Here is a 27180-nt window from a genome sequence, read left to right as displayed (position 1 = left end):
ATTTTATTTTATTTTATTTTATTTTATTTTATTTTATTTTATTTTACAATACCATTCAGTTCTACATATCAGCCACGGGTTCCCTTATTCTCCCCCCTCCCACCCCCTCCCCTAACCCCCAGCATACCCCCCATTCCCACCTCCTCCAGAGCAAATCCTCCCCCGAGGACTGCAATCAACCTGGTAGACTCAGTCCAGGCAGGTCCAGTCCCTTCCTCCCAGACTGAGCCAAGTGTCCCTGCATAAGCTCCAGGAACTGAAAAGCTTCTATAAGGCAAAGGACACGATCATTTGGACAAAGCAGCAGCCTACAGAATGGGAAAATATTTTCATCAACTCTACATCTGATAGAGGACTAATACTCAAAATATATAAAGACCTCAAGAAACTAAATATCAAAAATCCAAATAGTCCAATTAAAATGGGGTGCAGATCTAAACAGAGAATTTTCAGTATAGAAAACTCAAATGTCTGAGAATGACTTAAAGAATTGTTCAACATCCTTAGTCATCAGGGAAATGCAAATCAAAAGTAATTTGAAATTCCATCTTATACCTATCAGAATGGCTAAGATCAATAACACAAGTCAGCTCTTGCTGGCAAGGATGTGGAATAAGGGTAACATTCCTCCATTGTTGGTGGGAGTGCAAACTTATACAGCCACTATGGAAATCAATATGACTGTTCCTCGTGAAGATGGGAACTGGTCTACCTCAAGATCCAGCTATACCATTCTTGGGCATATACTCAAAGTTCATGTCTTCCTATCACAAGAACACTTGCTCAAAACCATGTTCATTGCTACTCTATTCATAATAGCCATAAATTGGGTGCAAACTAGATGTCCCTCAACTTAAGAATGGACAAAGAAAATGTGGTACATTTATACAATGGAATATTAGTCATCTGTTAAAAGTGACAAATTTAATGACATCATTAAATTTGCAAGCAAATGGATGGAACTAGAAAAAATCAGCCTGAGTGAGGTAACCCAGACCCAGGAAGATAAATATGGTATGTATTTGTTTATATGTGGATATTAGTCATTAAAAATGATACCCAAGTTACAATCCAAAGACCCAGAGAAGTTAGGTATAGAGGAAAGGCCTGGGGAGACACATAGATTCCCCTGGAAGGGGGAAATGGAATAAATTTTATGGATGGAATGGGGGATAGGGGATGGGAACAGGAGGATCAGGTAAGGAGGTGTAGGGGAAATAGGGTTGAGAAAGAGAATGTGGGGAGAATCTGATAGAATTGAGGTACATTTAAGGAGTGGTATAAAAAGCTAAATGAAGACAATCCTAATGAAGTGTAGCATGAATCTTAAAGAGTCTTATTAATAAAATCAAACCTGAGGCTAGTTATTGGGGTGAATGCTGGAAGATCAGAAAAGCAGAACAAGCCACAGCCACCTCATCTCGCCATTTTTTCAGCTGATCCTGTTTCCTCAGACTGGAAGCCTCTGAGTCCTCATCCAAATGGATCTCAGCTGAACTGTGCTGCTCCAAGGCCTAAAAGCTTAACCAGCTAAAAGCTTCTAGTTTCTGGTCTTCATGCCTTATATACCTTTCTGCTTTCTGCCCTCACTTCCTGGGATTAAAGGCTCACTTTCTGGGATTAAAGGCGTGTGTCACCATGCCTGGCTGTTTCCAGTGTAGCCTTGAACTCAGAGGTCCAGATGGATTTTTGCCTCTGGAATGCTAGGATTAAAGGCGTGAATACCACCATTTTCTAGCCTCTGTATCTAGTGGCTGTTCTGTTCTCTGACCCCAGATAAGTTTATTAGGGTGCACAATATTTTGTGGAACACAATACCACCACAATGAAGTCTCCAAATAATTAGTAAGATGGAGTCCCAATTGGCCATCTCTTGTCTTCAAATGAAGATTCCAGTACCTGGTCTGGGTTACAACCAATTGAGTTGTTGGCCAAAAAGGTTAAATGGAAATCCACAAACAACCCAGGATGTTGCCAAGAGCAGGTCTTTATCAGGTCCTTTGCATATGCATTATAGCTTTAGTTTAGCATTTTTAATGGGACTCCTGAGTGTGTGAATGAGTGGATCTCTGGTTCATTTTTTTTTTTTTTTTCTGAGACAGGGTCTCTGTGTATGTAGCTTTAGCACCTTTCCTGGAACTCACTCTGTAGCCCAGGCTGGTCTCGAACTCACAGAGATCTGCCTACCTCTGCCTCCCACATGCTGGGATTAAAGGTGTGTGCCACCACCACCTGGCAAGGGTCTCTGATCCTTGTGTGTGAGCTCGGGGCTCTTTTCCTTTTTGGGGGTTGCCTTGTCCAACTTCAATGTGATGGTTTTTGTTTTAGCTTATTATATTATATTTTGTTTTATTTTGTTGTTACTTCTTAGAAGTAGTGATGAACTGGGAGAATTAGAGGGAGGGGAAACTGTAATTAAGATATATTGTACAAGAAAAGAATTGATTAAAAAAAGAAAGAAAAAACCAACAACATTAACATAATGTAGTTATATATTTCGGTGAAAAAATCTATCTTTAATGAATGTTGGAAAACAAATAGGGTATATAAAATTAGATATTAACCACAATTTTTAAAAGGTTATTATAAAATCTTTGTAAAGGGATGGACACATGGGTCAGAGGCACAGAACTTTTGTAGCATGCACAAAGCCCTGGACTTAACACTGGGATGGTAAGAAAATGCAAATCCTCACAAATGTTCAACAACACAATTTCTTCTGTCCCATAGAGTCAGAGCTGCTTTCCTGGTTAGGAGTACTGCTGGTGATAAAGGCAGAGTCTTGTGGCCTCGTAGTTTCATTCTTGAGTGAGAAGAGTTCATCTCAGGTCAGCAGGAAGGCATAAATGATGGGTACCATGACCACCAGCCAAGTGGTCCTAAGTACTCCAGAGGATTTGGCTGAAAGAAGAAAAACCTACTTAGACCTTGATCACTGTGTTGAGAAGGGAGAGGAAGACCGGGCATAGGGGTTCCTCCCTGAACCTAATCCCAGCTGCCTAGGGCAATCTTCTCCTTGCAAAAACTCAACCTCTTTAGATGTAAAGACTTTGGAAATTCCTTAAATATCATTGGCTTGGCTGAATCCTGTAGTGGACATTTACCTTGACTTACCTGTAGGACTAGGAAAGAACCAATCCCATACACAGCAGGGCAACAAGATAAGGCCATGCCAGGTATAGACAGACGGTCTTGAAAATGTGTACTGCTGACTGTAGGGACAGAGGGACCACATCTCCTTGTTTCCCTACCTCAATAATCATTTGTACTAAGGAGGAGGAAGGTGGGGGGAGGGGACAGGAAAGAAAGGAAGACAGATCTCAATGAATGGAAGAGAAGTGTGAGCATAGGAAAGGGAATGAATGACAACAGTGAGTAATTGGAACACTTTCTAGGAAATTTCAACTGGTAAAAGAATGTCAAGATTGGTTTAGCCTTTCTCAAAGGGGGGAGGTGGTTTTATTTTCTCTGTGGTCACTCCCACTTTTAAAGGGACAGGATCACAGCTCTTGCTTTTTGCAGGTCTCAGAATGTTGTATTGATAGGAAAATGGCCAGCCTGATTGTGCTCTCATAACCCCACGTCTATTACGTTGGCTCTGTAGCGAGAGCACGTTACGAGAGGATGAAGAGACATGACCAGTCAGCTGAGGTGAGAACAAGAACATCTAGGCCTATGTGCAGAAGCAGAGGCAAAGGAGCTAAGACCAAGCCCTGAAAAACCCAGAACAGCAGTGTCTCCAGGACCCAGGGTCTCTGGTGAGAGGATACGATGGAAGTTGCTATGGCCAGAATCTGGGCCCTGGTAACCCTAAGAACCTAGGCTCAGCCACTCATCTTTAACAATCCAATTCAAGAGACAAAACAACAGTAAAAACATAAAGGGGGTGTATTAAAACTACATTGGGAAGAGGGAGAAATAGGTCCAATAACATTCCCCACTACAATGTCCACATTCAGGTTTTAACATGAAGTTCAGGTTTGAATAGAAGGCAAGAGGTGTGCATACATTTGCTGTCTTAGTCAAAGTTGGTTCCATATGTCATTGTCCTGGTTTTAATCTCTCCTACAAGGTGTTCTGACAATTTGTCATAACTGTGTGAAATCTCTTCCCTGGAGACAAATCCTTCCTCTGGCTGGTGCCTGGCTTTATAGCCCCCGTTTGTTTTATTATCAGATCCTGGAGAAATTCTAATTTTTTTTTGGGGGGGGGTCTGTTTTAGTCAGTGTTCTATTTCAGTGAAGAGACATCATGTCAATGGCAACTCTTATAAAGGAAAACATTTTAACTGGGACTTGCTTACAGTTTCAGAGGTTTGGTCCATTATCAGCCCAGCAGGAAGCCTGGTGGCATGAAGGCAGACATGGTGCTGGAGAAGGAGCTAAGAGGTCTATATCTGTCTCAGAAAAAGATCGTGGGCCTGGCTTGAGCATTTGAAACCCCAAAGCCCACTCCCAGTGACATGCTTCCTCCAATAAGGCTATACCTACTACAACAAGGCCACACCTCCTAATCCCTGTCAAGGAGTCCCACTCCCTAATGAGCAACCTTTCAAATATATGAGCCTGTGGGTACCATTCCAGTTCAAGCCACTACAGTGTCCATTGCTTTAATGGTCTAATCCAAATGGAAGGTAACATTATCTCTTTATTAGAATACCTTTATTCCTGCTAAGATGATTACGTTTCTACATTTCCCTACACTTTGTTTTTATACCTCAGTCTTTTTTTAGTTGAGAAAGTATTTTTTTTCATACAATATATTCTGATCGTAGTTTTCTCTCTTTCCTCTCCTCCAGATCTTCCTCACCTCCTCACTCATCCAACCCCACACTTTCATTTTCTGTCTCTTTAGCAAACAAACAAACAAACAAACAAACAAACAAACCAGAATAAAACAAACAGAAAAAAAGACAAAGAAAAAGATGAGAAACACATACACATGCAGACACATAACATCAGAAACCATAATATATAAAGGTAAAAAAATGCCCAAACAAACCATTATGAGATGAGTAAAAACTATTGCCCCAAATACCATTGAATTCATTTTGTGTTGGCCATCTACTGCTGGGCATGGGCCTGCTGTCTAGTGTGGTTTGTATATTCAGTAAGGCATCGGGGGCTCATGTCCACTTCTCTCTCTCAGTGCTGGGACCTCGTCTGGCTTGGACCTGTGCAGGCCCTGTACATGCTGCCATGGTCTCTATGAGTTCATTTTGTACATCCATCCTGTTCTGTCTGGAAGGCACTGTTTCCTTGGTGTCTTCCATCCCCACTGGTTCTTATAATCTTTCTGCCTCCTCTTCTGAATAGCTCCCTGAGACCTGGTACACCTCAGTCTTGAGGTAAAATATACTTACATCTGAAATAAATATCTCAAATAGAATCCAGGTAGGGGCTGCTGTCAGAAGACAGTGTCCCCTAATTGTGCATAGTAATTTCTCCATAACCCCTTGGCTTTAGTTGCTTTGGGAAGGATTAGTTCAAGTGACTCCATTTTTATTGTTGGCATCGATACAGGGTCTCACCATGAAGAATACACTGGTACCAAACAAATTTTATCCTCCTGCTTCAGTCTCCCCAGTGCTGGGATTAGACGAGCCAACATGCTCCACTTTCAACAGCTAGTATTGAAATTACCTGTTCCCAAATGGAGAGTGTCGGGAACATGCCATGGGTCACAGAAAAGCATTGTAACCACAGGTATGAGATGGTCTGAAGAAAAATGTGCATTATCAGGGCAGAAGGACGGCACTTTTAAATATGGAGAATGGGATGGCTAGAGAATTCTGGAGACTGTAAACAAATTCATTACGGGGTTCCCCCAAGTCCAGTTGTCTCCAGAGTTAGAGGAACCAAACCTAACTTAGATGTCACTAATTTACCATTAATTCATTACTGTTTACCATTTGTGACTATTTTGCCAGGATCAACATTAGATAGGTTACATGTATCATTTATTTATTCCTTGTAGCGTTGTAACTATTTTTGATTTACATTTAAGAGAAACTTAGCTGGGAGAAACTAAGCCACCCAGCTAGTTACTAAGTGACTATGATAGCTAAACTCCGTGGTCAGCTTGGTGAGGTGCGGACTCACCAGGAGATGCACATATGTGAGTGTCTGTTAAGGATGTTTCTGGAGATATTCAACTGAGGAGGAAAGATCTGCACTGAATGGGGACAGCAGCATCCCATAAGCTGGGGAATGGAAGATGGGAAAGGAAGAAGGCCACCGAGTACCAGCACTCATCTCTCTGCCCTGACTGTGGACACAACACGAACCGCTATCTTACATGTCTGTCGCCACGCCTTCCCTGTCATGATGGGCTGAATTCTTACCCTTCCTCCCTTAAGTTGTTTTCGTATGGTATTTTATTATACCAACGATAAAAATAACTAATACAGAGACTATCTCAGGAGTGGCTTGAGGTGTGACTAACTCTAAAACCTAGGACTTCTGTGGCACCTGGTAGGTCTGAATTAAAGGGGCGTGACTCTATGTGAATGGACGTTTCTAGGCAACCCAGAGAAATCTGAAATCTGAAGCCTAGACTTTGCCTTCCTACCTTTACCAAGGAGCATAATACTGGTGCAGTCTCTTCCTTGCTTCTACTCACCAGCCTCTCTCTCACTCATCTACTTTTCCTTATTTCTTTGCCCGGACTACTCTCCCACTTTCCTACTTTCCATAATTGTTCTGATGTCTCAGGCTGTCCTACAATCACCCAGGACTCAGCTTTTAGGAAAGACAAGATGAGCTGGGTGGTACATGACTGTAGAGCCAGGTAGAAGCCAGGTCTCTGAAATTCCAATGGCACCTTTGAGACTCTCCACCACATTCTCTGTCAGAAGGCAGAGTAGGAACCCCATATCTTTCTTCATTCGAAGGAAATCAGTCATCATGTGTCCACTTCAGCTCCCTGAAAGGTAATTCTTACCTTTACAAAACGAAGTGAAGTATTTTGTGTCGTTTTTGCTGTTTACAGGGTTGCTGACTTGGCAGGTGTATGATGCAGACCAGTTCTGGGGAGTGATGATGAGGTCAAGCACATACCCTTGACCCTCTTTGGGGAGGGGCCTCGTGTTGTCATACCAAGTGTAGGTAACATTCTGTCCCTCTGCATTACATGATAGCTTCAAATGACAAGACTCAGCCGAATCTTCAGTCCTCTCAAAACTTATGGACGGCTTGGACACAGGATCTGAAAAACAGTTTGTTATGAGACAATCAGCCTATGCATTTTGGGGGCATTCGCGATGTAAGGATTTGGTCAACAAACGACAAAGGCAAACTGGGAGGAGCCATGATTGCCATTCAAGGTGGTTATGACCAAGAGACTCCTACAGATAGAGCCAGGGAGCAACTTTGTCTTCAAGAGGCTACCTTTTGGTGGTGATGCTAAGGTAGATCCAGAAGAGGGAGCCAGAGTTCATTACATGCCATTAGGAATAAAGTGGCCGTGATGGTCATCTGTGAGCCAAGTGCCAAAGGGGAGATCAGCTGGCTTCTGACTGTTTCCTAACTATCTGAGATACTCAGGGCCTGTTATCTAACAAAAGCCCACAACCAGCACCAGTGGGGGCCACTCTGAACCTGGAGTTCAGATTCAGGGAGAATCCTGAAGGGCCTCAACCTGCACACAGCAAAGCCCTTCACAGTCATTACAGGAGGCTTAGATCTATAAACAAACCTGCCATCTTTGTCCCAGTTGTGAATCAGAAGCTCATAAAGAAAAATGGATTTGTTTAGTTTGCCCAGATGATATAATGTCATTTTCTATATGACTTTCTAAGTACCTAAGAAACTCATTAAGTTTGCTTCATTCCTGCTCACCACGAGTTATTTTCTGTGGGGTAGTCACGGATCCAGCTTTACCTGAGCAGAAATCCCCAAAGGGAAGGTGAACTCTTCAGGCCACTGGTGGCTGTTTACTTATCTCTCACCCCAAACACACCTTGTGCCTGTGGCCGTCTTAGAAATTGTAAAAAGCTAGGAGACAAAGGCTAGAACACATACATTTAACTGCAAAATAGACTAATTGGTCTTTTCCTGAGGAAAATGGAACCTAGACTTTGGGTTGTTTCTGAAACCACTTGTATTTAATTCTGGGCCAAGGAAAATGTTTTAAGCACAGCCGTCTTGAAAGAGAAAAGAGGTAGGGTTTCTACTCATTCTTGGCCTCATAGACTTCTTTGTTCCTCGTTCTGCCAGTACAGTAGGGAGACACCACAATACAGCCACCTAAGGAGTTTCCTATCCCTTTGGGAACCTTCATTTGGGTAAAGCTGGAGCCTTGGTGACCTAAGAAAAGAATTCCATAATGAACCATAACGAAGCAGAGTTAATGAGTTTATTAAATATTTAGATGGAAGGTCACATAGCAAAAGACATTAAACAATCTAGGCAAACCATAAATAATTGGATTTTTCTTTATGAGTTTCTGATTAGTCACTAAGCCAAGCACTGATAGTTAAGTCATATTAATGGCCAGATTTGTATGTAGATTCCTGAAGCTTGGGACTGAACTGGCCCTGTTCTCAGTCTTCCACTTCTCAGGCCTTCTTATTAGCTCTTTGGCACTCCCTTGAATTGCTCTGCAGAGTTCCTTAGAACAACTTCTCCTTTTTTGGTAAAGGTACAAAAAGTTGGCTTCTGTCACTTCCCTCCAAAGAACCTTACCTAATATGGACAAAGAGATATTAATATCTTACACCATGGTGCCACAGCTGCTGAGTAACTGACCAGGAGGGTTTTAAAGTATTAATGGACACATAATAACTGTATGTATTTGTGGGATACTATGTGATATTTAAATATACACATGTAATAATTACTTCAAGAAAATTAAGATTTGCCTCCTCAAATATTTATCATTTCTTTGCATTGGGAATATTTGAGATGTTCTTTCCCAGCTATTTTGAAGGACTGTGCTATGGAACCCCAGAGAGAACTCCTTCTAATTAACTTTATGTTGGTTTTCGTTATCCAACTTCCCCCTAGTGACTATGAAATCAACCCTCTTGGCTTCCACAAATGAGTGAGAATGTGGAGTGTTTGTCTTTCTGTACATAGTTATTTCATTGAATTGGAGCTTTGAACCTAGGTCTGTCTGGCTCCAAAGATAATGCCCTAGTCTTATTTCTATATGAGCTGGTTAGGCTGAAGCTGTAAGTAGAGGTTTTTTGACATACTCAATCTGATAGAACTCTCCTAGAGAACTGTCTCAACTTATATTTTTACTATCTTTTTTCTATAAGTCCAATGCAGTTCAAGTTCAGAAAGAATTAAGGTACCTTCAAAAACTAATTTAGGTTGCTTACAGGATGGAATGAAGGAACTAGAGAAGAAATAGTCTTTTTTGTTTTTAGTCTGGTAAGGTCTGTTTCTCCCTGTTTGTGGTTCCTCAAAGGGGACTCACATTGAAGGTTTGGTCATTAGTAGGCACTACTTGTGGAAAGTGATTGGTTCAAAAAGTTATGATCTCATCAATTGATTGATTTACTGATGGACTAATAATTGAATGGGCTGTTGGGAAATGGTAGAAAGTGGAAGGAGTGACCTAATTGAGAAAGTGAATCACTAGGAACATGTCTTTGAAGGATATATCGTGTGCTTGGCCCTTCATCCTAGTACCTCATTCACAGTGGTACTAGGTGAACAGCTCTGCTCCATTGCCCCTCCTGCTCCCCTGCCATGATGCTCTGCCTCCCAGAGTTCCATAGTGATGGAGCCAATGGACCATGGATTATACAGTCTCTGAAGCCCAAATCAACTTTACCTTGTCTGAACTTTTTATCTGATGATTTTGTCTTAGGAACGGAAAACTAAAACAATTTCTCTTTAAATCTTAGACTCACTTACTTCAGAAGGACTTTAAATGGGTGACAGTTATCAGCTTTGCTATCTGCTGGGTCAGACTCACTCACAATTAGATGTGTCTCTGGGGAAAATTAATTAAATATGTCCTGATGGTCTCTTCTCCCTGTCCAACTCCCTCCCCAACTCCCAGTAGACCAGCAAGGTCCCTGAATAGTCACTTGTTCCTTGACTCCAAAACTCACCAAATACATTCAGGGTTATCGTGTACTCTTTCTCAGTTTCACTGAACACTCTCATGTAGTAGAGACCTTTGTCTTCTTTCCGAACATTAGAGATATGAAGTTCACCACTTGTATGGTCAAGTTTGACCCTGCCCTTAAATACAGAATCGTAGATAGTTTCTGTATCATTATATTCATATTCTATAATCTTCTGTTTGGTAGTGTGAAGCCAGGTGAGACGTGTGTAGGATCCAAGATCTTTCTTGAGGACGTTCAGGGTTATGTTGCTGCCAGTTGGAGCATTTTTCTCTAGTGGTGAATCATCTGCCAATGAAAGTCAGAGTGAGACCCATCCTGGAGAAAGCAGTGCTGTCCAACGGCCCAGCTTTTGCTTGAGCTGGTAGAAAAGGAAGAAGTTAGAAACTGAGAAACAGGGGTAGGGCAGGGTGGAGCAGAATATATTGATTATAATCCCAAATTTTTGCTGTCATACTAAAAGACAAAGGACACTAAGCTGATCGATCCTGTTACTTTCTTGTTCATAGGCCCAGCCCCCAGAGTTTTAAATAAATTGTTTCCAAGTCATCTCCCTCTGTGGGCCTGTTTCCTATTTATTCAGTTGTATTCAATAAGCATATTATATAATTACACTCTAACAGAATTAATACACAAGTGTAAGCTGAACACAAACACAAATCAGCCTGACCTGAGGGCGTAGCTTAGTTGGTAGAGTGCTTTTCTGTAATCCTAGCCATCAGGAGATACAGGCAAGAGGATCACAAGGTCAAGGTCCTCTTGTCTTCATAGTAAACTTGAGGCCAGCTTGGGATACAAAAGACTCTGTCTTAAAAAAAAGTTAACATATAATATCTTTTTACTACAGTAAAGACAAGGACAAGGTGGTGTGGGAATAAGCCACGATATGGAATATAGAATAGGGGATGGGGGTGTGGTGGTATTCTAATTGTACTGAAATGTGATTTTGATTGTATGTTAATAAATAAAATTCCCCAGGGGTCAGAGCTATTAGAGCCATAGAAAGAGCATGACAGTGGTGGCACATGCCTTTAATACCATAGATCTCTGTGTGTTCAGGGATACAGCCAGCATTGGAGACATACACCTTTAAGACCTAGAGGGCTGTACATACAGACAGTGATGAGGCAGTCACATGTTTGGGTTTACAACCAATGAGAAGGCAGAACAAAAATACTATGAAAAGACCTACACACAGGAAGTAGCTCTCTTTCGGGGAAGCTAGGACCACCACAGGAGGAAGGGTGAGATTTTAGCTCTGAGCTCTGACCTCTCGGCTTTCTCTTTTACATTGGTTCTGTGTTTCTTATTTAATAAGATGGTTGGTTACATCTACATGGGGGAAAGCTGGGAAAAGCTCTTTGAAGCATTGGCCACTAATGTGAGTTAGAAGATGTTTAAAAGAGAATGCTCATTGAGAATCATGTATTAGGTGCTATATGAGGAGGTGGGAATATGTCGGTGAGTTAAACATAAGAGGCCCTTGAGCTAACAATAAGAAATAAATATTCCTGCCAGAGAAGCAGGTAGGCTGACTGAAGATCTTCATCTCTCCTTCTACTCTTCCAGATTTAATCCCCCAGCCTCATCTCTAGATCTGCTTCCCTCATTTTGTGGATACCCTCAGCCCTGCCAGCCCATACTCTAAGTGTCAGCTCCAATACCCATAAAAACATTTTAGCTGGAACCCTCAGTGGCCACACCTATCAGGGCACCAGAAGAATTTCCTACAAGGCAACAGCCACCACACTATCCTAAAATCCAGAGAAGAAAAGAAACCAAGGAACGAAATAGCCACCAACAAAGACAAGGCCAGATACCAACACCTAGAGCTACAATCTTCCAAATCTCAGATGCCTAGATACCATTTTAAAAACACAACTGATGATAAGCATGACAATATGGCTCCAGTAGAGCCCAGCAACCCTCTGACAGCAGACACTGTGGCACAAGGAAAAGTCCTTTAGCAGCCTTTATGAATGTGGTAAAATTCCTTAAAGAGGAAATGAACAAGTCCCTTGAAGAAATCTACATAAACACAAATGAAGAGTGGAAGAAAATGAATCAAACCATTTAAGACCTGAAAGTAGAAATAGAATCAAGCCAAACTGTAGGAAATCAGGAAATGAAACATTTAGGAACTCGAACAGGAACCACAGAGGCAAACTTCACCAGTGGACAATTAGAGACAGAGAGAATCTCAGATATCAAAGACATAAGTGGATACACCATTCAAAGAAAATATTAAATCTAAAATCTCCTTGTACAAAACAACCAAGAAATCTGGAACACTATGAAAAGACCATTTCTAGGAATAATAGGAGTAGAGGTGGGAGAAGAAACATAGGTCAAAGGCCTATGAAATATTTTTATATTTCAGAAAAATATTTTCAATGAAATCATAGAGGAAAATTTCCCTAACCTAAAGAAAGAAATGCCTATCAAAGTATAAGAAGTACACTGAATACCAAATAGACTGGACCAGAAAAGAAAGCCCCACCCCCTGCACATGATAATCAAAATGCTAAATGTACAGAACAAAAAAAGAATATTAAAATCTGCAAGGGGCAAAAGGCCAAGTAAATTGTAAAGGCAGACATATTAGAATTACACCTGACTACTCAATGGAGACTTTATAAGATAGAAGAGTCTGGACAGATGAGTTGCAGACTCTAAGAGACCACATATGCCATTCCTGACTAGTACACCCAGCAAAACTTTCAATTACTATACACACATACATATATATATATATATATATATATATATATATATATATATACACATACATGTATATTTGTATGTGTGTATATATATGTACACTATAAGATAGTATATGTGTGTGTATATATATATATATATACATATATATATACTATAAGATACTCCATGATAAAACCATTTTAGTTGGAACCTCTAAGAAAACACAGGGAATAAATAATCCCAGATAAACAAAGTCAAAAGAAGGGAACCCACACCCACCCACCCACACCACCACCACCACGACTACCACCACCACCACCAACAACAGCAATAACAACAAAATAATGGGAACCAACAAACATTGCTCATTGACATCTCTCAATATCAATGGTCTCAATTCTCCAATTAAAAAAAAACCCACAAATTAAGAGAAAGGGTACAAAAAAACAAAACAAAACAAAAAACCAGGATCCATCCTTCTGCTGCATCCAACAAACACACTTTAATATCAAGGCTAGGCATCAAATCAAGTTAAAGAGTCGGAGACAGATATTTCAAGCAAATAGACTAAAGGAGCAAGCTGGTATTGCCATTTTGAAATCTAATAAAATAGATTAAACCCCAAACTTATCAGAAAAGATAGGGAAGGACACTACATACTCATCAAAGGACAGCCACCAAAAGGACATCGCAATTCTTAACATCTATGCCCCAATCACAAGGGTACCCACATTTTTAAAAGAAACATTACTATAGTTTAAATCACATACTGACTCTTATGCACTGATAGTGGGAGACTTCAATACCTCACTCTCACCAATAGACAGGTCATCCAGACAAAAACTAAACAGAAAATGTTGGAGCTAATTGATGTATAAACCAAATGGACCTAACAGATATTTACAGAACATTTCAACCAAGCACAAAAGAATATACCTTCTTCTCTGCACCTCATGGAGCTTTCTCCCAAATTGACCACATACTCAGACACAAAACAAGCCTCAAAGATAGAAAAAAATTGAAATAACTCCTTGCGTCCTCTCTGACTACCATGGATTAAAGCTGGATATCAACAAAAAACAGAAACAGCAGAAAGCTTACAAACACATGGAACTGAACAACTCACAACTGAATAAAAAATAGACCAAGACAGAAATTAAGAAAGAAATTAAAGAATTTCTATAATTGAATGAAAATGAATACACAGCACACCCAAACTTATGGAATACAATTAGAGCAGTTCTAAGAGGCAAGTCTGTAGCACTAAGGGCCTACATGAAAAATTTGGAGCAATCTCATACTAGTAATGTAACAGAACACCTGAAAACTTTAGAGCAAAAATAAGTAACCACACCAAAGAAGAGCAAAGGGTAAGAAATAATCAAACTCAGGGCTGAAATTAATAAAATAGAAACAAAGAGAACAATACAAAGAATCAATGAAATAAGAAGTTGCTACTTTGAGAAAATCAACAAACCCTTATCTAAATTAACCAACAGGCAGAGAGTGAATGTCCAGATTAACCATATCAGAAACAAAAAGGGGGGACATAACAACAGACATTGAGGAATCCATAGAATCATAAGAATATACTTTAAAAAACCTGTACTCCCACCAAATTGGAAAATCTAAAATAAACAGATAATTTTTTGATACATCCCACTCAACAAAGCTAATCAAAATAAACAATTTAAACAGACCTAGTGAAATAGAAGCAGTTGTTAAAAGTCTCTCAATCAAAAAAGGCCATGGCCAGATAGTTTTAGCTCAGAATTCCATCAGACTTTCAAAAAAGAGTGAATGCCATTACTTTTCAAATTATTCCACAAAATAAAAACAGAAGGAACATTGCCCAATTCATTTATATGAGGTCACAGTTACTCTGATACTCAAACCATATAAAGACTCAACAAAGAAAGGGAATATTGACTAGTTTCCCTTATGAACATAGATGCAAAAATACTTGCAAACTGAATCCAAGAAACATCAAAAATATCATTGACCACGATCAATTGGGCTGCAGCCCAGAGATTCAGGGATAGTCAATATACATATATAACTAAATACAATCTACCACATGAATAAATTGAAAGAAAAACCAAATTATCATCTCATTAGATACAGAAAGGCCTTTGACAAAATTCAATAGCTCTTTATGATAAAAGTCCTGGAGAGATTAGGGAAACAAGGGGCATACCTCAACATAGTAAAGGCAGTTTACAAGCCTATAGCCAGCATCAAATTAAACATAGAGAAACTCAAAGCATTTCCATTAAAATCAGGAACAAGACAAGGTTGTCTGTTTTCTTGATACCTATTCAATATAGTGGTTGAAGTCTTAGCCAGAGCAATAAGACAATTGAAGGAGATCAAGGGGATATAAACTGGAAAGGAAGAAGTCCAAGTATCTTTATTTGCAGATGATATGACAGTATAAAAAAGTGACCATAAAAATTGCCCCTGGGAACTCATACAGCTGATAAACACTTTCAGCAAAGTAGCTGGATACAAAATTAACTCACAAAAATCAGTAGCCCTCTGGGGTGGTTTGAAAGAAAGTGGCCCCCAAAGGAAGTGGTACTCTTAGGAGGTGTATATTTGTTGGAGTGGTTGTGGTCTTGTTGGAGGAAACAGGTTTTGAGGTCTCATATATGCTCAAGCCACACCCAGTGAGACAGACCTCTTCCTGTTGCCTGCAAATCAAGATGTAGGAATCTCAGCTCCATCTCCAGTACCATCTCTGCCTGAATGCTGCCTTGCTTCCCACCATGATGGTAAGGGACTAAACCTCTGAACTGTAAGTGAGCCACCCCATTAAATGTTTTCCTTTATAAGAGTTGTCATGGTCATGGTGTCCCTTCACAGCAATAGAAACATTAACTTAAGGCATCTTTCTATATACAAATGACAAACAGACTGAGAAACAGATCAGGGAAATAGCACCTTTCACAATAGCACCAACTAATATAAAGTGTGTTAACTCTAACAAAGCAAGTGAAAGACCTGTATGATAAAACCTCAAGTCACTGAGGAAAGAAACTGAAGAAGATATCAGAAGATGGAAAGATCTCCCTTTCTAATGGATCTGTAGGATGATCAGAGTAAAAATGGCCATCATGCCAGAAGCCATCTATAGATTCAATGCAATCCTCACCAAAATTCCAACACAGATCTTGAAGAGACAATTCTCACCTTCATATGGAAACCACACACACACACACACACACACACACACACAAAAAAAAAAAAAAAAAAAAAAAAACCAGGATAGCTAAAACAATCCTGAATCAATAAAAGCTCTGTGGGAATTACCACTAATCCCGATTTCATGTTGTATTACAAGGCTAAAAACAACATAGTATCGACACAAAAACAGATATTGTAGATCGATGGAATTGAACTGAAGACCCAGACATAAATCCACATATCTATGGACACCTGATTTTTTTTTTATAAAGAAGCCAGACATATACACACAGGGAAAAAAGACAACTTTTTCTACAAATGGTCCTGGTCAAACTTGATGTAGACATGTAGAAGGTGGCAAGGAGATCCATACTAATCACTCTGTGCAAAACTCAAGTCCAAATGGATGAAAGACCTCAACATAAAACCAAATACACTGAACCTGATAGAAGAGAAAGTGGGGAATAGCTTTGAACTCATTGGCACAATGAAAGATGTTCTGAACTGAACACTGTTAGCATATGCACTAAGATCGACAATTAACAGGACCTCATGAAACTGAGAAGCTCCTGCACAGCAAAAGACACTGTCACTTGGACAAAGTGGCAGTGCACAGAATGGGAAATGAGTTTCACCAAATCCACATTCAGTAGAGGACTAATATTCAAAATGTATGAAGAACTCAAGAAACTAGATTTAACCAAACCAATACTACAATTAAAAAAAACAGGGGACCAATTCTAAATTGAGAATTCTCAACATAGAAAACTCAAATGACTGAGAAACACTTAAAGGAATGTTCAACATCCTTAGTCATCAGAAAATGCAAAACAAAACTACCTTGAGATTTTATCTTACATCTGTCGGAATAGATAAGATTGATAACACAAGTGACAGCTCATGCTGTCAGGGATGTGGAGTAAAGGGAACACTCATCCATTGCTGGTGGGAGTGCAAACTTGTTCAGCCATTATGGAAGTAAATATGGTGGTTCCTTAGGAAGATGGGAATGAACCTACCTTAAGATCTGCTATATCACTTGTGGTAGTTTGAATGAAATTGCCCCCCATAATCTCATAGGCAGTGGCACTATTAGGAGGTGTGCCTTTGTTGGAGTGGGTATGGTCTTGTTAGAGAAAATATGTCACTGTGGGGGCAGGCTTTGAGGTTTCTTATGCTCAGGATACCACCCAGTGTCTCAGTCAGCTTCCTGTTGCCTGCAAGATGTATGACTCTCAGCTACTTTTCTAGTACTATGTCTGCCTACAGGCCACCATGCTCCCCACCATGATGATAATGGACTGAACCTCTGAAACTGTAAGCAAGCCACCCCAATTAAATGTTTTCATTTATAAGAGTTGCCATGGTCATGGTGTCTCTTCACAGCAATAAAAACCCTAACTAAGACACTATTCTTGGGTATATATCTAAAGGATGCTTCATTCTACTACAGAGACACCTGCTCAACCATGTTCATTGCTGCTCTATTCATAATAACCACATATTAGAGACCATCTAGATATCCTTCAACAGAAGAATGGATTTTTTAAAAATGTAGTACATTTACACAATGGAGTATTATTTATCTGCTTAAAAATGACATAATGAATTTTGCAGGTAAATGGATAGAACTAGAAAACATCCTGAGTGAGGTAACTCAGACCCAGAAAGACAAATATGTATGTAATTCACTTATATTAGCTATTAAATCAATGATAACCAAGCTATAATTCATAGAACCACAGAGGTCACGTATCAAGTAAGGAAGTAGGGAATACAGATAGATTTCCTTAGGAAATGGAAATAGAATAGATAGTTATGGATGGATGGTACAGCTGGTGCAGGAGGACCAAGTAAGGAGGGAGAGGGAAAGAGGTCATGAGGGATGGAATATGGGGAAAGACACCTAAAATTAAGGGCAATTTGAGGGGTATTATGGAAACCTAATATAGTAGAATCTTCCATATATATATGAAGGTGATCTAAATGAAATCACCAAATAATGAGGGAGACAGAGTCCCATATGGCCATCTCTTGTCACCAATGAAGCTTCCAGTACCAGGATTGAGTTACATTGAATTGAGTTGTTGGTCAAAGTAGTACATTTCATGGGAATTCCCAAACAACTCAGACCGTTGTCAAGACTATAAATTGCTTTCCACAAACTGACAGCAAATCTCCATTGCTGAAAACAATACCTACATAACTCATTGAACATGAAGAAGTCAAACTGGTACCTAAATAGAGCCTTCACCCCTGTGTGCTAGCATCTTTGGTACAGGAAGGTACTCTGCAGGCTACCAAAGGAGAAAAGTGAACACCAATCCAGCCACAAACCCTTGATCTACAATGGTGTCCTGCCTGCAAGATGTGCTAGGGCAATGGTAGCACAAAGCTTGTGGGAGTAACCAACCAATACCTGATTTGACTTAAGGCCTACTCTATGAGATGGAACCCATACCTGACACTCCTTGGGTGACCAAGAACCAGAGATTACATAGCCCAAGGACTCTGAGTAAAACCAAATACTATTGTTCTAACAAAACAAAACAAAGCAAAACACCTTTTCAATAAAATGACTTCTAATGATGTTCTGCTATACTCATAGACCAGTGCCTTATTCAGCCATCATCAAAGAAGCTTCTTCCTGCAGGAGATGGGAACAAATACAGTGACCCACAGCCACACATTATATAGAGTGAGAACCTTGGAATACTCAGCCCTAAATGGGATATCTTGATCAAATCCTCCTGCTCAGTCCTCAAGGAACTCCATGGAAGAGGAGTTAGAAAGAATGTAAGAGCCAGAAAGGATGGAGGACACCAAGAAAACAAGGTCCTTAAAATCAACATGATCAAAGCTCATATGAACTCAGAGAGATGAGGCAGCATGCACAGGGCCTGTGTGGGTCTGCATCAACTCCTCTGTGTATATATTGTGTTTTCCAGTTTAGTGTTTTTATGAGATTCCTGAGTATGTGAACAAGTGTATCTCTGACTCTTGTATCTTCTCCTGAGCTCTTTTCCTTTAATGGTTTTTGTCTTGTCCAATTCAACGTGATAGCTTTTAATCTTATTATATTTTATTTTGTTATATTTTATTATTTTCTCTTAGAAGCCTGTTTGTTTTCTAACAAGAGACAGAAAGGGAGTGGATCCAGTTAGAATGGGTGGTGGAGAGGAACTGGGAGGAGTAGAGGGATGGAAAACTGTAATCAGGATATAATATATGAGAAAAAAATCTATTTTCAATAAGATGAAAAAATAAATATAATAACTGAATATGTTATACAGCATATTAGGCAGTGATGATTGCTATGGAAAAAGAGAAAGCAGGGTTACGAATACAGGTGGAGAGTTAGGTCAGGGAGATGCCATGCATAAGGGGAGGAGTTTGTTGCATCTGAGCAAAGGCTTCAAGGAGAGGAAACTTAACCGACATCTCCCGTGACAATGACCCAGGTAGAGGGAGGTCTGCTGCAAAGGCCTGCGGTGGGGAGTGGACCTGCCATGTTTAACCAACACCAAAAAGATCAGAGTGGGTGGTGTGGAGTGAGGAAGGAGAATGGGTAAAGAAAGGGGGTAGCGGAAGGGTGGAAGATAATCAGTAAAAGTATTCTTCTTTTTGTGATAGTGTTTTAATTTTGCTATAAAAAAATCCAACTAGGTACAGCGACTTGTAATCCCAGAACTAGGGAGGCTGAGGCAGGAAGGTCAGGAGTTTGGGACCAGCCTGGCTATATAGTGGACTTCAGGCTATCCTGGGCTACATAGCAAGAGCCTCTCAAAAGAAAAACAGAAAATTAATTATATTAATAGTAATAAAATAAAACAAAAAAATTAAATTATCTTTAAAAATTCCCTGTAAAATGGCTTACATTTGCATAGGTATTTACATTTTCATAAGAGCAAATCATTAGAAAGTAAGAAAGCACAGATAATTTTCATAAAGTATTATCTGAGAAAGTTTGGTTTCAAGGCAGAATTACTATAAAGTAATGTCATCGAAGGTTTGGAGTTCCCGAGTTAGTCATTTCTCTGTTGCTGTGATGAAGTGCCATAACCAAAAGTAACTTGGGAGGCAGAGTTTAGCCTACAACTCTGAAGTCACAGTCCATCACTGAGGGAAGTCAGAACAGGAACTCAAGGTAGGAAGCTGGAGGCTGAAACTCAAGCGGAAACCATGGAGGATTGCTACTTACTGACTTGCTCAGCCTGCTTTCTTATCCAACTCTGTGCCTCCTGTCCTCATTGGCTTGGCCCACCCACAACAATCATTAATTAAGAAATGGCCTATGGATGGAGGCATTTTCCTCAATTGAGGTTTGTCTTCCTGGACAACTCTAGCTTATATCACCTGACAAAAACCTGATCAAGACAATCCCTTATGTCCTCGGAGGTGCCCTAACCGTGTCTCTATGTACCAACAGGGTTTATTAAATAGTAATTTCAACACATGCAATGGGACCGCTTGTTTTCAGTCCAACAGCATAATCTTTACATCACTTTCATGCTGGGTGACTTCAGATTTGTGGGTATTTTGGAATCTGCCTAAGAGGAACTAGAACTGGGGGATATTTAGCTTAAGCTCAAAAGCATATGTTTGCATGGTTCATAGACTTTTCCCTGAGAGGTATTGCCATCCACATAGACAAACAAATGATGCCCTGGAATATCCCTTCTGCCCACTGTAACATCTCACCTACCATGTTCCTACTATATAGCAAGAGGATTGTTAAGTATCTACCATCATCAAGAGCCTCCTCTTCAACTACCAAAAGATAAAAGCCTCTATAGCCCCAGAGGTCCCCAAATTCACTCAACCCTTCATTTCAGGATTCACTCATCCTCTCAGCCCACCTATCCATTCAACAAATACTTGTTGAGAACTTACCTGTTAGGTCACAAAGCAGGCCCCAAAATGGCAGTGCTACCGATAACATCCTAAGAAGATGACCAGAGCCCAACCCAGGTGATCAGAAGAACTCTTACCAGGTAAACTGAGACCTAAACTCAGCATGCCCCCAGACACCTTGTGATTTGGGTCTCTGTCAGGAAAGCACTATTTCCCTTCTCTGTCCCTAATAGTAAACTACTGTAAGCAAAGTGTAACTAGTTCCCAGGTAACTCAAACAGACAGAGTCCCCTAGAGACTCCCACCCTGCTGCCTGTCATATAAAATCTGTTCATTTTCCTGCCCAATCATTGCTCTCTACTCTCTGAGACATTCGTCCCACATTAAACTTTCTCTACACACGGAGTAGAGTAGTTGGTGGTTTCACTCTGCTTGCTTAAACTGACTGTCCTGTCCTTTGACCTATGCAGATGCACCTAGACCCTTGTTTCCAAGTTGCTTCTGATTGGTCCAGTCCATATTTTACTGTATCTCTCACAGAATCATTTCACTCAGATACTGTACAACTTCATGCCCTGATACCTCTGGGCTTTGATAGCAATGCGTGCAGGTGCCCAGCCTATTAGAGCACATAGCATAAGAGAGCATAAGAGAATATTCCCACTGGGCTTTTTGTCTTAGCTGTTTTTAGATAAAGTGTCATGTAACCTAGGTTGACTTCAAACTCACTATGTAGTCAAAGATGACCTTTAATGACAGATTCTCTTGCCTTAGCCTCCCAAATGCTGGGATAATAGCCATGTGCTACCATGTCCAGGATTTTAAGTCTTTGGATATACATTCCGCATTTGCTCTCATTCTTATTTCCATGGGATTTTTTTTTTTTTTTTGGTTTTTCGAAACAGGGTTTCTCTGTGTAGCTTTGCGCCTTTCCTGGAACTCACTTTGGAGACCAGGCTGGCCTTGAACTCACAGAGATCCGCCTGGCTCTGCCTCTCGAGTGCTGGGATTAAAGGCGTGCGCCACCACTGCCCGGCTATCCATGGGATTTTAATATGTGGCTTTGGTCAGTGATTTACTATTGATATTTTGATATTTGGGGCCAATGACACACATTTTTAGTAAAGGAGGAGTCTGTTCTGTGATTCCAAGAATCTAAGGTTCTGAGTAACCCTGGTCTTTGCCCACCAGACACTAGTAGCATTTCCTTATTGGGGGGATAACCAAAAGTGCCTCAGGCATTGGGACAAAAGTTCCCCACCCTCATTCATGAAGAACTAACTTAAGTCACCCACGACAGCCTCTCAGACAAACCATATGTACACTCAGGAGATGGAAAATCTTGTGATACAAAGACAGAGGAAAATGAGCCCTAGACCCTTCCCACGTGGAGAGTGGCGAGAAGTCATGAACAGGATGTTGCATCTTCCTCCTCAACCATCTGCTTGTAACAATTCTGAAAAGGCTGACCTAGGCACTGGGTGTGGCTGCTTGCAAAAACAAGGAAGTGGTCTGTGGGTGGCTAAAGTCTTGCTGTACTTTCTTAATGGCTACGATTAATTTTTTAGAAGAGACAAGAGAGTAAAGGCAATGATGGCCGTTGGTTTTAATGTAATATGACAAAGCAGTTGGTGGTGTGTCTAGATACTTAAGACAAAGTAACAGTATTTTCCTGTAGCTTATAATAGAGATAGAAATAACCCTGCCTCTATCCATCCATGTCACCCGTCTGTCAGAAAAGCATAATTATATCTGTTGTGATAGCAAATGACTGTATCCCAGCACTTGAAAGTTTGACTCAATAAAATCATGAGTTCAAGGCCATCCTGTGCTACATGGTGAGACCCTTAAATCATAAACACACACACACACACACACACACACACGCACACGCACACGCACACGCACACGCACACACACGCACACGCACACGCACACGCACACACACATGGGGGGTCATAATCTCATACGAAGGCATTATTCAGATAAAAGAAAATGTTCTAAAGAAAAAATTTTGATTAATAAAACCACAAATCTTGTATTTTTAGCAAAATTCTTAAAGAAGAAATGGAGATGAGTATTGAAGGCATTGGTGTGGTGCCACTTGGAGCTCTCTGATGAGACCAAACTTTAACATGCCTATATAAACCCATTTAGGAACTAATTTGCCAATAGATATTAAGAGCCTAGATTTAGGTCTTGGTGACAATACCCAGGGCGATCTTTTCTGAGACAGGGAATATAATGAGTTTAGTAGGCTGATTTGACATGGATTCTGAATGTCGAGAGGAAAAACAGATACCAGCCATCCTTTCAAGATATTACAGTGTGAATGGGAATGAGGCCAAAACGTGTGAAAAGACATAGAAGGAGAAGAGAGGTTTCTATTTTGTTTGCTTGATTTAGGGACTGAAATGGCTTAAATGTGTTGTTCGAGTCAAGGTTCTCTAGAATCACAGAACTGATAGAATGATTTATTAGAGTGGCTCACAGGCTGTAGACCAGCTAGTCCAACAATGGCTGTCTTCTGACAGAGTGTCCAAGAACCCAGTAGTTACTCAGTTCATGGGGGTGAATTCCTCAACTGGCCTTCAGCACACAACAAGAATCCTGAAAAAGTGGGCTCTAATATCAGTGAAGAAATGGACTTGCCAGCAAGAGTGAGGGCCAGCAGGCAAAGAGCAAAAGCTTCCTCCTTCTTTGTCCTCTATACAGGCTGCTCTGAGAAGGTGAGGCCAAAGTTAGGGTGGCTTTTCATAACTCTAATGATCCAATTCACTAATAACAGCATCCAGCATTTAAAGATGATGGGGGCAGGATTCATTTAAAATGAGATGAACTCAGGCTAGGTGAGGGCAGGTGGCGACTGCAAGAGGATGTATAGACTTCATGCTCAAAATCTGAGCTCTCTCATTAGCCATAGCAGCTATTGAGGCATCTCACATTAAAAAAAAGGCAAAATAAGCATAACTATTTTAGAAAATTTACACAAATAGCAGTATTCAAAATCAGCTAGGTACAGAGAATGGACCCAAAAGAGCAATTAGGATTGGTGAGTGCTACTGCTGGTCAACACCAGAAAGTGGTCGTTTGGTCCACTTAGGAAAGATAATGGTAGATGGACTAGCATGTGTCTGGTTGTGAGAAGCAAAGAAAAGGACTGAGAATAACTGCTAGAATTCTAGCTTGAGAAACTGAACAGATGGACGTGCTATTAATCAAGGCAGATAGCAAGGAAAGAACAGAAAAGTTGGGGAGGACAGAAACTATGGAAGGGCTTTTGTTTTTAGTTAGTTTTTTTTGTTCCTGCTTGTTTAAGACAGGACCTTTCTATTACATAGCCCTGGTCATCCTGGAACTTGTTTTATGTACCAAGCTGGCCTGGACCACCCGAGTGCTGAGATTAACAGCATGCACCACCACACTTGGGTATGGGGATCTTTATTTTAAGCTGGAGCTGAGGATATAGCTCAGTGATAGAGTGGTTGACTGTTGGAAGCCCTATTCCACAAATTTTTATTTTTATCACCCCTCCCATCAGTAAATGGGTTTCTGGTCCTTTCCCCTTGAGGCCAGGTATGGTGGTTCAAATCTGTAATCCCAACAGTTGGGAAGCAGACGCAGTAAGATTAGGAATTCAAGGTTGTTCTCAGCTACACAGCAAACATGAGGCCGGCCTGGGTTACAAGAGACCCTGTCTCAAAAGAACAATAACTATTGTGTCCCCTCCTCTCGAAGCTGGATAGGCCTTCATGACTGCCTTAGTGAACAGAATGCCGAGGTGTGACTTGCAAAGCTAGGTGAGTAATAATAGGCACCATTGGCTGGTTTGTTTTTACTGACTGTAGGAGGCACTACAGTTAGACACTAACCATGTGAATGAAAATGCCTTTCAGATGACCCTAGACTCCACCATGGTCCCACTACAAATAGGAGAGCCTCCTTAAATGAAAAGTACCTAGCGGAACCCACCTCCAACTCATGAGTGAAATCAGTTGTAGCTGTTATTTTTGACACTAGTGCTTTGGGGGCTCGCTAAACAGCTATTTAAAAAAAAGTCAGAACAAAAATGGTGAGTCAAATTTTGAACACAGATCTGGAAAGTCTAGAGTAGACAGTTTTTTGTTTTTTTTTTTAAAAGAAGAACAGAAATTCAGGTCTGAGGTACCGGCAAGAGTTTGGGGCCTGAGAGTTCATTTATGTGTATCCCCTGCTCCCATCTGCCTCAGGCTACAAGTGTGACCTCAGTGCATCTTCACATTTTAAAACTGAGTCTGACTGGAAGTTCCTCATAGACACAGAAAGTATGATATCATGCCCATTTTAGAGTAGAGGAAAAAAATTTAAAAAGCCCTACAAGATGGAGTCCAGACAGAAAAGAGCTCTTCTAGTTCCCAGTATAATGTCATTTCCAGTGTACCCTTCTACCTGTAGGGAGAGAGCAAAATGCCACTCAGGAGCAGAGGACACTCTGAATCAGCTCCTTGAAATGGACAGCCTAGGGAAGCCCGAGGACAGATGAAGGAAGAGTTGTAAAGAGTGCTTCTCAAACTGTACCCTGAAGACAAATATTACTGAAGAGAAGAAGCTAGTCAAACACTCACGAAGTTAAGGACATTTGGACCAAAGGGAGCTTTTGAAGGTACTCATTCATTTATTTCACAGCTGTTTACTGAGTATATACCATGCTCCCGGCACTGTGTCTGAGCAGCAGGGTGCTGACTCAAGAAGATAGAAACAAGTAAGTCATAAGCTACAATCTGAGCCCCAGGATTTCCAGGAGGAAGATGCATGAAAATGGAAGCCCATGGTGAGGCAGGATGAGTTCAGGGTGTACAGAATTCCAGACAGAAAGGCCTAGAGTTAAGAAGGGTGCTTCTTTCTAGGCAAACAACAAAGTTAAGTCCAGTCAGCTTGGTCTCAACAGTGGACCCATGCTTCATATCAGCTCCGGTGTCAATGGCCATAATACTGTGCCATGAGCTGATTCAGCCCATGGTGGTAGGTAGAGTTACAAAGGGCCCCGCGGACAGTGCATCCCTAGACTTAAAGCCAGTCTGGGCCACGAGTGCCAGGCACAGATGCATGGCGTGAGTATCAGTCAACTTTCCTCCACACAGGGCTAGCTCATCTACCTAAGACTTGCACACCAACACAGTCTTTAAATGCTCTATGGTCTTGTTCATTTTACTCCTTTTTACCCATGGAACTGAAATTCGGAGCTGTCTCTGACACAGTCATTTACCTCTTGTTTTAGCTCAGGGCAGGACTCCTTACCTAAACGAAGTTCCCAACACCTAACGGGACACATCGCTTCTGAACATAAAACACGGCAGCTAAACAATGGAGCACCCCTCAGCCGAGAGCTTCTCCGACTTAAAAATATGTTCTGTAATGTCACAGACCAACAGCCACGGGTTACAGTACCGAGGGCCTAACTTCCCCATCTCCCTGCGTCCTGTTTCTCATGACTCCTCATGAAAAGAATTGGGGCCTGATTTTCCGGGGTTAAAGAATGCTCCCCAGCCTTCCCAGAGCCCTGCTGCCAGCATGGAAGTGTCCTGCCCAAGAGCCCACCCATTTCCAGAGTTGAGCTTTGGCCCATCTCCTCTTTCCCAGCTGGCCATGCCTTCACTGCACAACCACAGGCAGGCTTGGTGGAAACTACCTTGAAGTCCCATTATCAGAGGCAGGAGCAGCAGCGGCAGGACCAGGCACCATTCCTGTGTTCGGAGGTAGCACATGCTACTTTGCAAAGCTTCCCAGGACCGCTGGAGACGACTGTGAGAGAAGGCAGGGCACCTTCCCCAGAAGCAGGAAGTTGTATCTGGTGGTTTTTTTTTTTTTTTTTTTTTTTTTTTGGTTTTTCGAGACAGGGTTTCTCTGTGTAGCTTTGCGCCTTTCCTGGAACTCACTTGGTAGCCCAGGCTGGCCTCGAACTCACAGAGATCCGCCTGGCTCTGCCTCCCGAGTGCTGGGATTAAAGGCGTGCGCCACCACCGCCCGGCTTTTTTTTCTTTCTTGAGGCACCACAGCAACGCTGGGGTGGAAGGATCTATTCCCCACCACACACACATAGTCCCTGGCTGTTCTGGAACTTGTTTGTAACCAAGCTGACCTAGAACTCACAGAAATCTGCTTGCCTCTGCTTCCTGAGTGCTGGGATTAAAGGGATATGTCACCACCTGGCTGGAGAATCCGGAGTACCTTGAATCCATCCTGAGGGCTACCCACTCAGAAAGCCCAACAGAAGCTATGAACTTTCTCCTCACACAAAAAGCACCCTATTAAATATATTGCTATACCTTTGATTCTTAAGACCCAATCATTAGATTCAGTCAGGAGCTAAGACATAG

At 41.1% G+C, this 27180-nt stretch overlaps 1 protein-coding gene across 1 annotated transcript; it reads right to left on the bottom strand.

Moving 5' to 3' along the window:
• Positions 1–2483: 2483 nt before the first annotated feature.
• Positions 2484–26651, bottom strand: Cd48 (CD48 molecule). The gene is made up of 4 exons (XM_006990595.4): positions 26493–26651; positions 10067–10369; positions 6943–7206; positions 2484–2901 (listed from the first exon to the last, which is right to left on the bottom strand). The coding sequence occupies exons 1-4, from the start codon at positions 26566–26568 to the stop codon at positions 2825–2827; spliced, it is 720 nt and encodes a 239-aa protein (XP_006990657.1). The 5' UTR covers positions 26569–26651; the 3' UTR covers positions 2484–2824.
• Positions 26652–27180: the final 529 nt, after the last annotated feature.

The sequence above is a fragment of the Peromyscus maniculatus genome, chromosome 11 (genome assembly GCF_049852395.1).
Source record: "Peromyscus maniculatus bairdii isolate BWxNUB_F1_BW_parent chromosome 11, HU_Pman_BW_mat_3.1, whole genome shotgun sequence".
Classification (NCBI taxonomy): Eukaryota; Metazoa; Chordata; class Mammalia; order Rodentia; family Cricetidae; genus Peromyscus; species Peromyscus maniculatus.
This window is presented reverse-complemented; position numbering and strand designations above follow the sequence as displayed.

Bases quoted from the DNA above. Each gene is read 5' to 3' on its own strand.
- Cd48 (XM_006990595.4), bottom strand. From the start codon at position 26,568: ATGTGCTACCTCCGAACACAGGAATGGTGCCTGGTCCTGCCGCTGCTG. The intron at 7,207-10,066 runs GTGAGTTTTGGA...ACTGTTTTTCAG, and splicing joins GATAACCCTGAATGTATTTG to ATCCTGTGTCCAAGCCGTCC. The intron at 2,902-6,942 runs GTAAGAATTACC...TTCTTCTTTCAG, and splicing joins CTTCACTTCGTTTTGTAAAG to CCAAATCCTCTGGAGTACTT.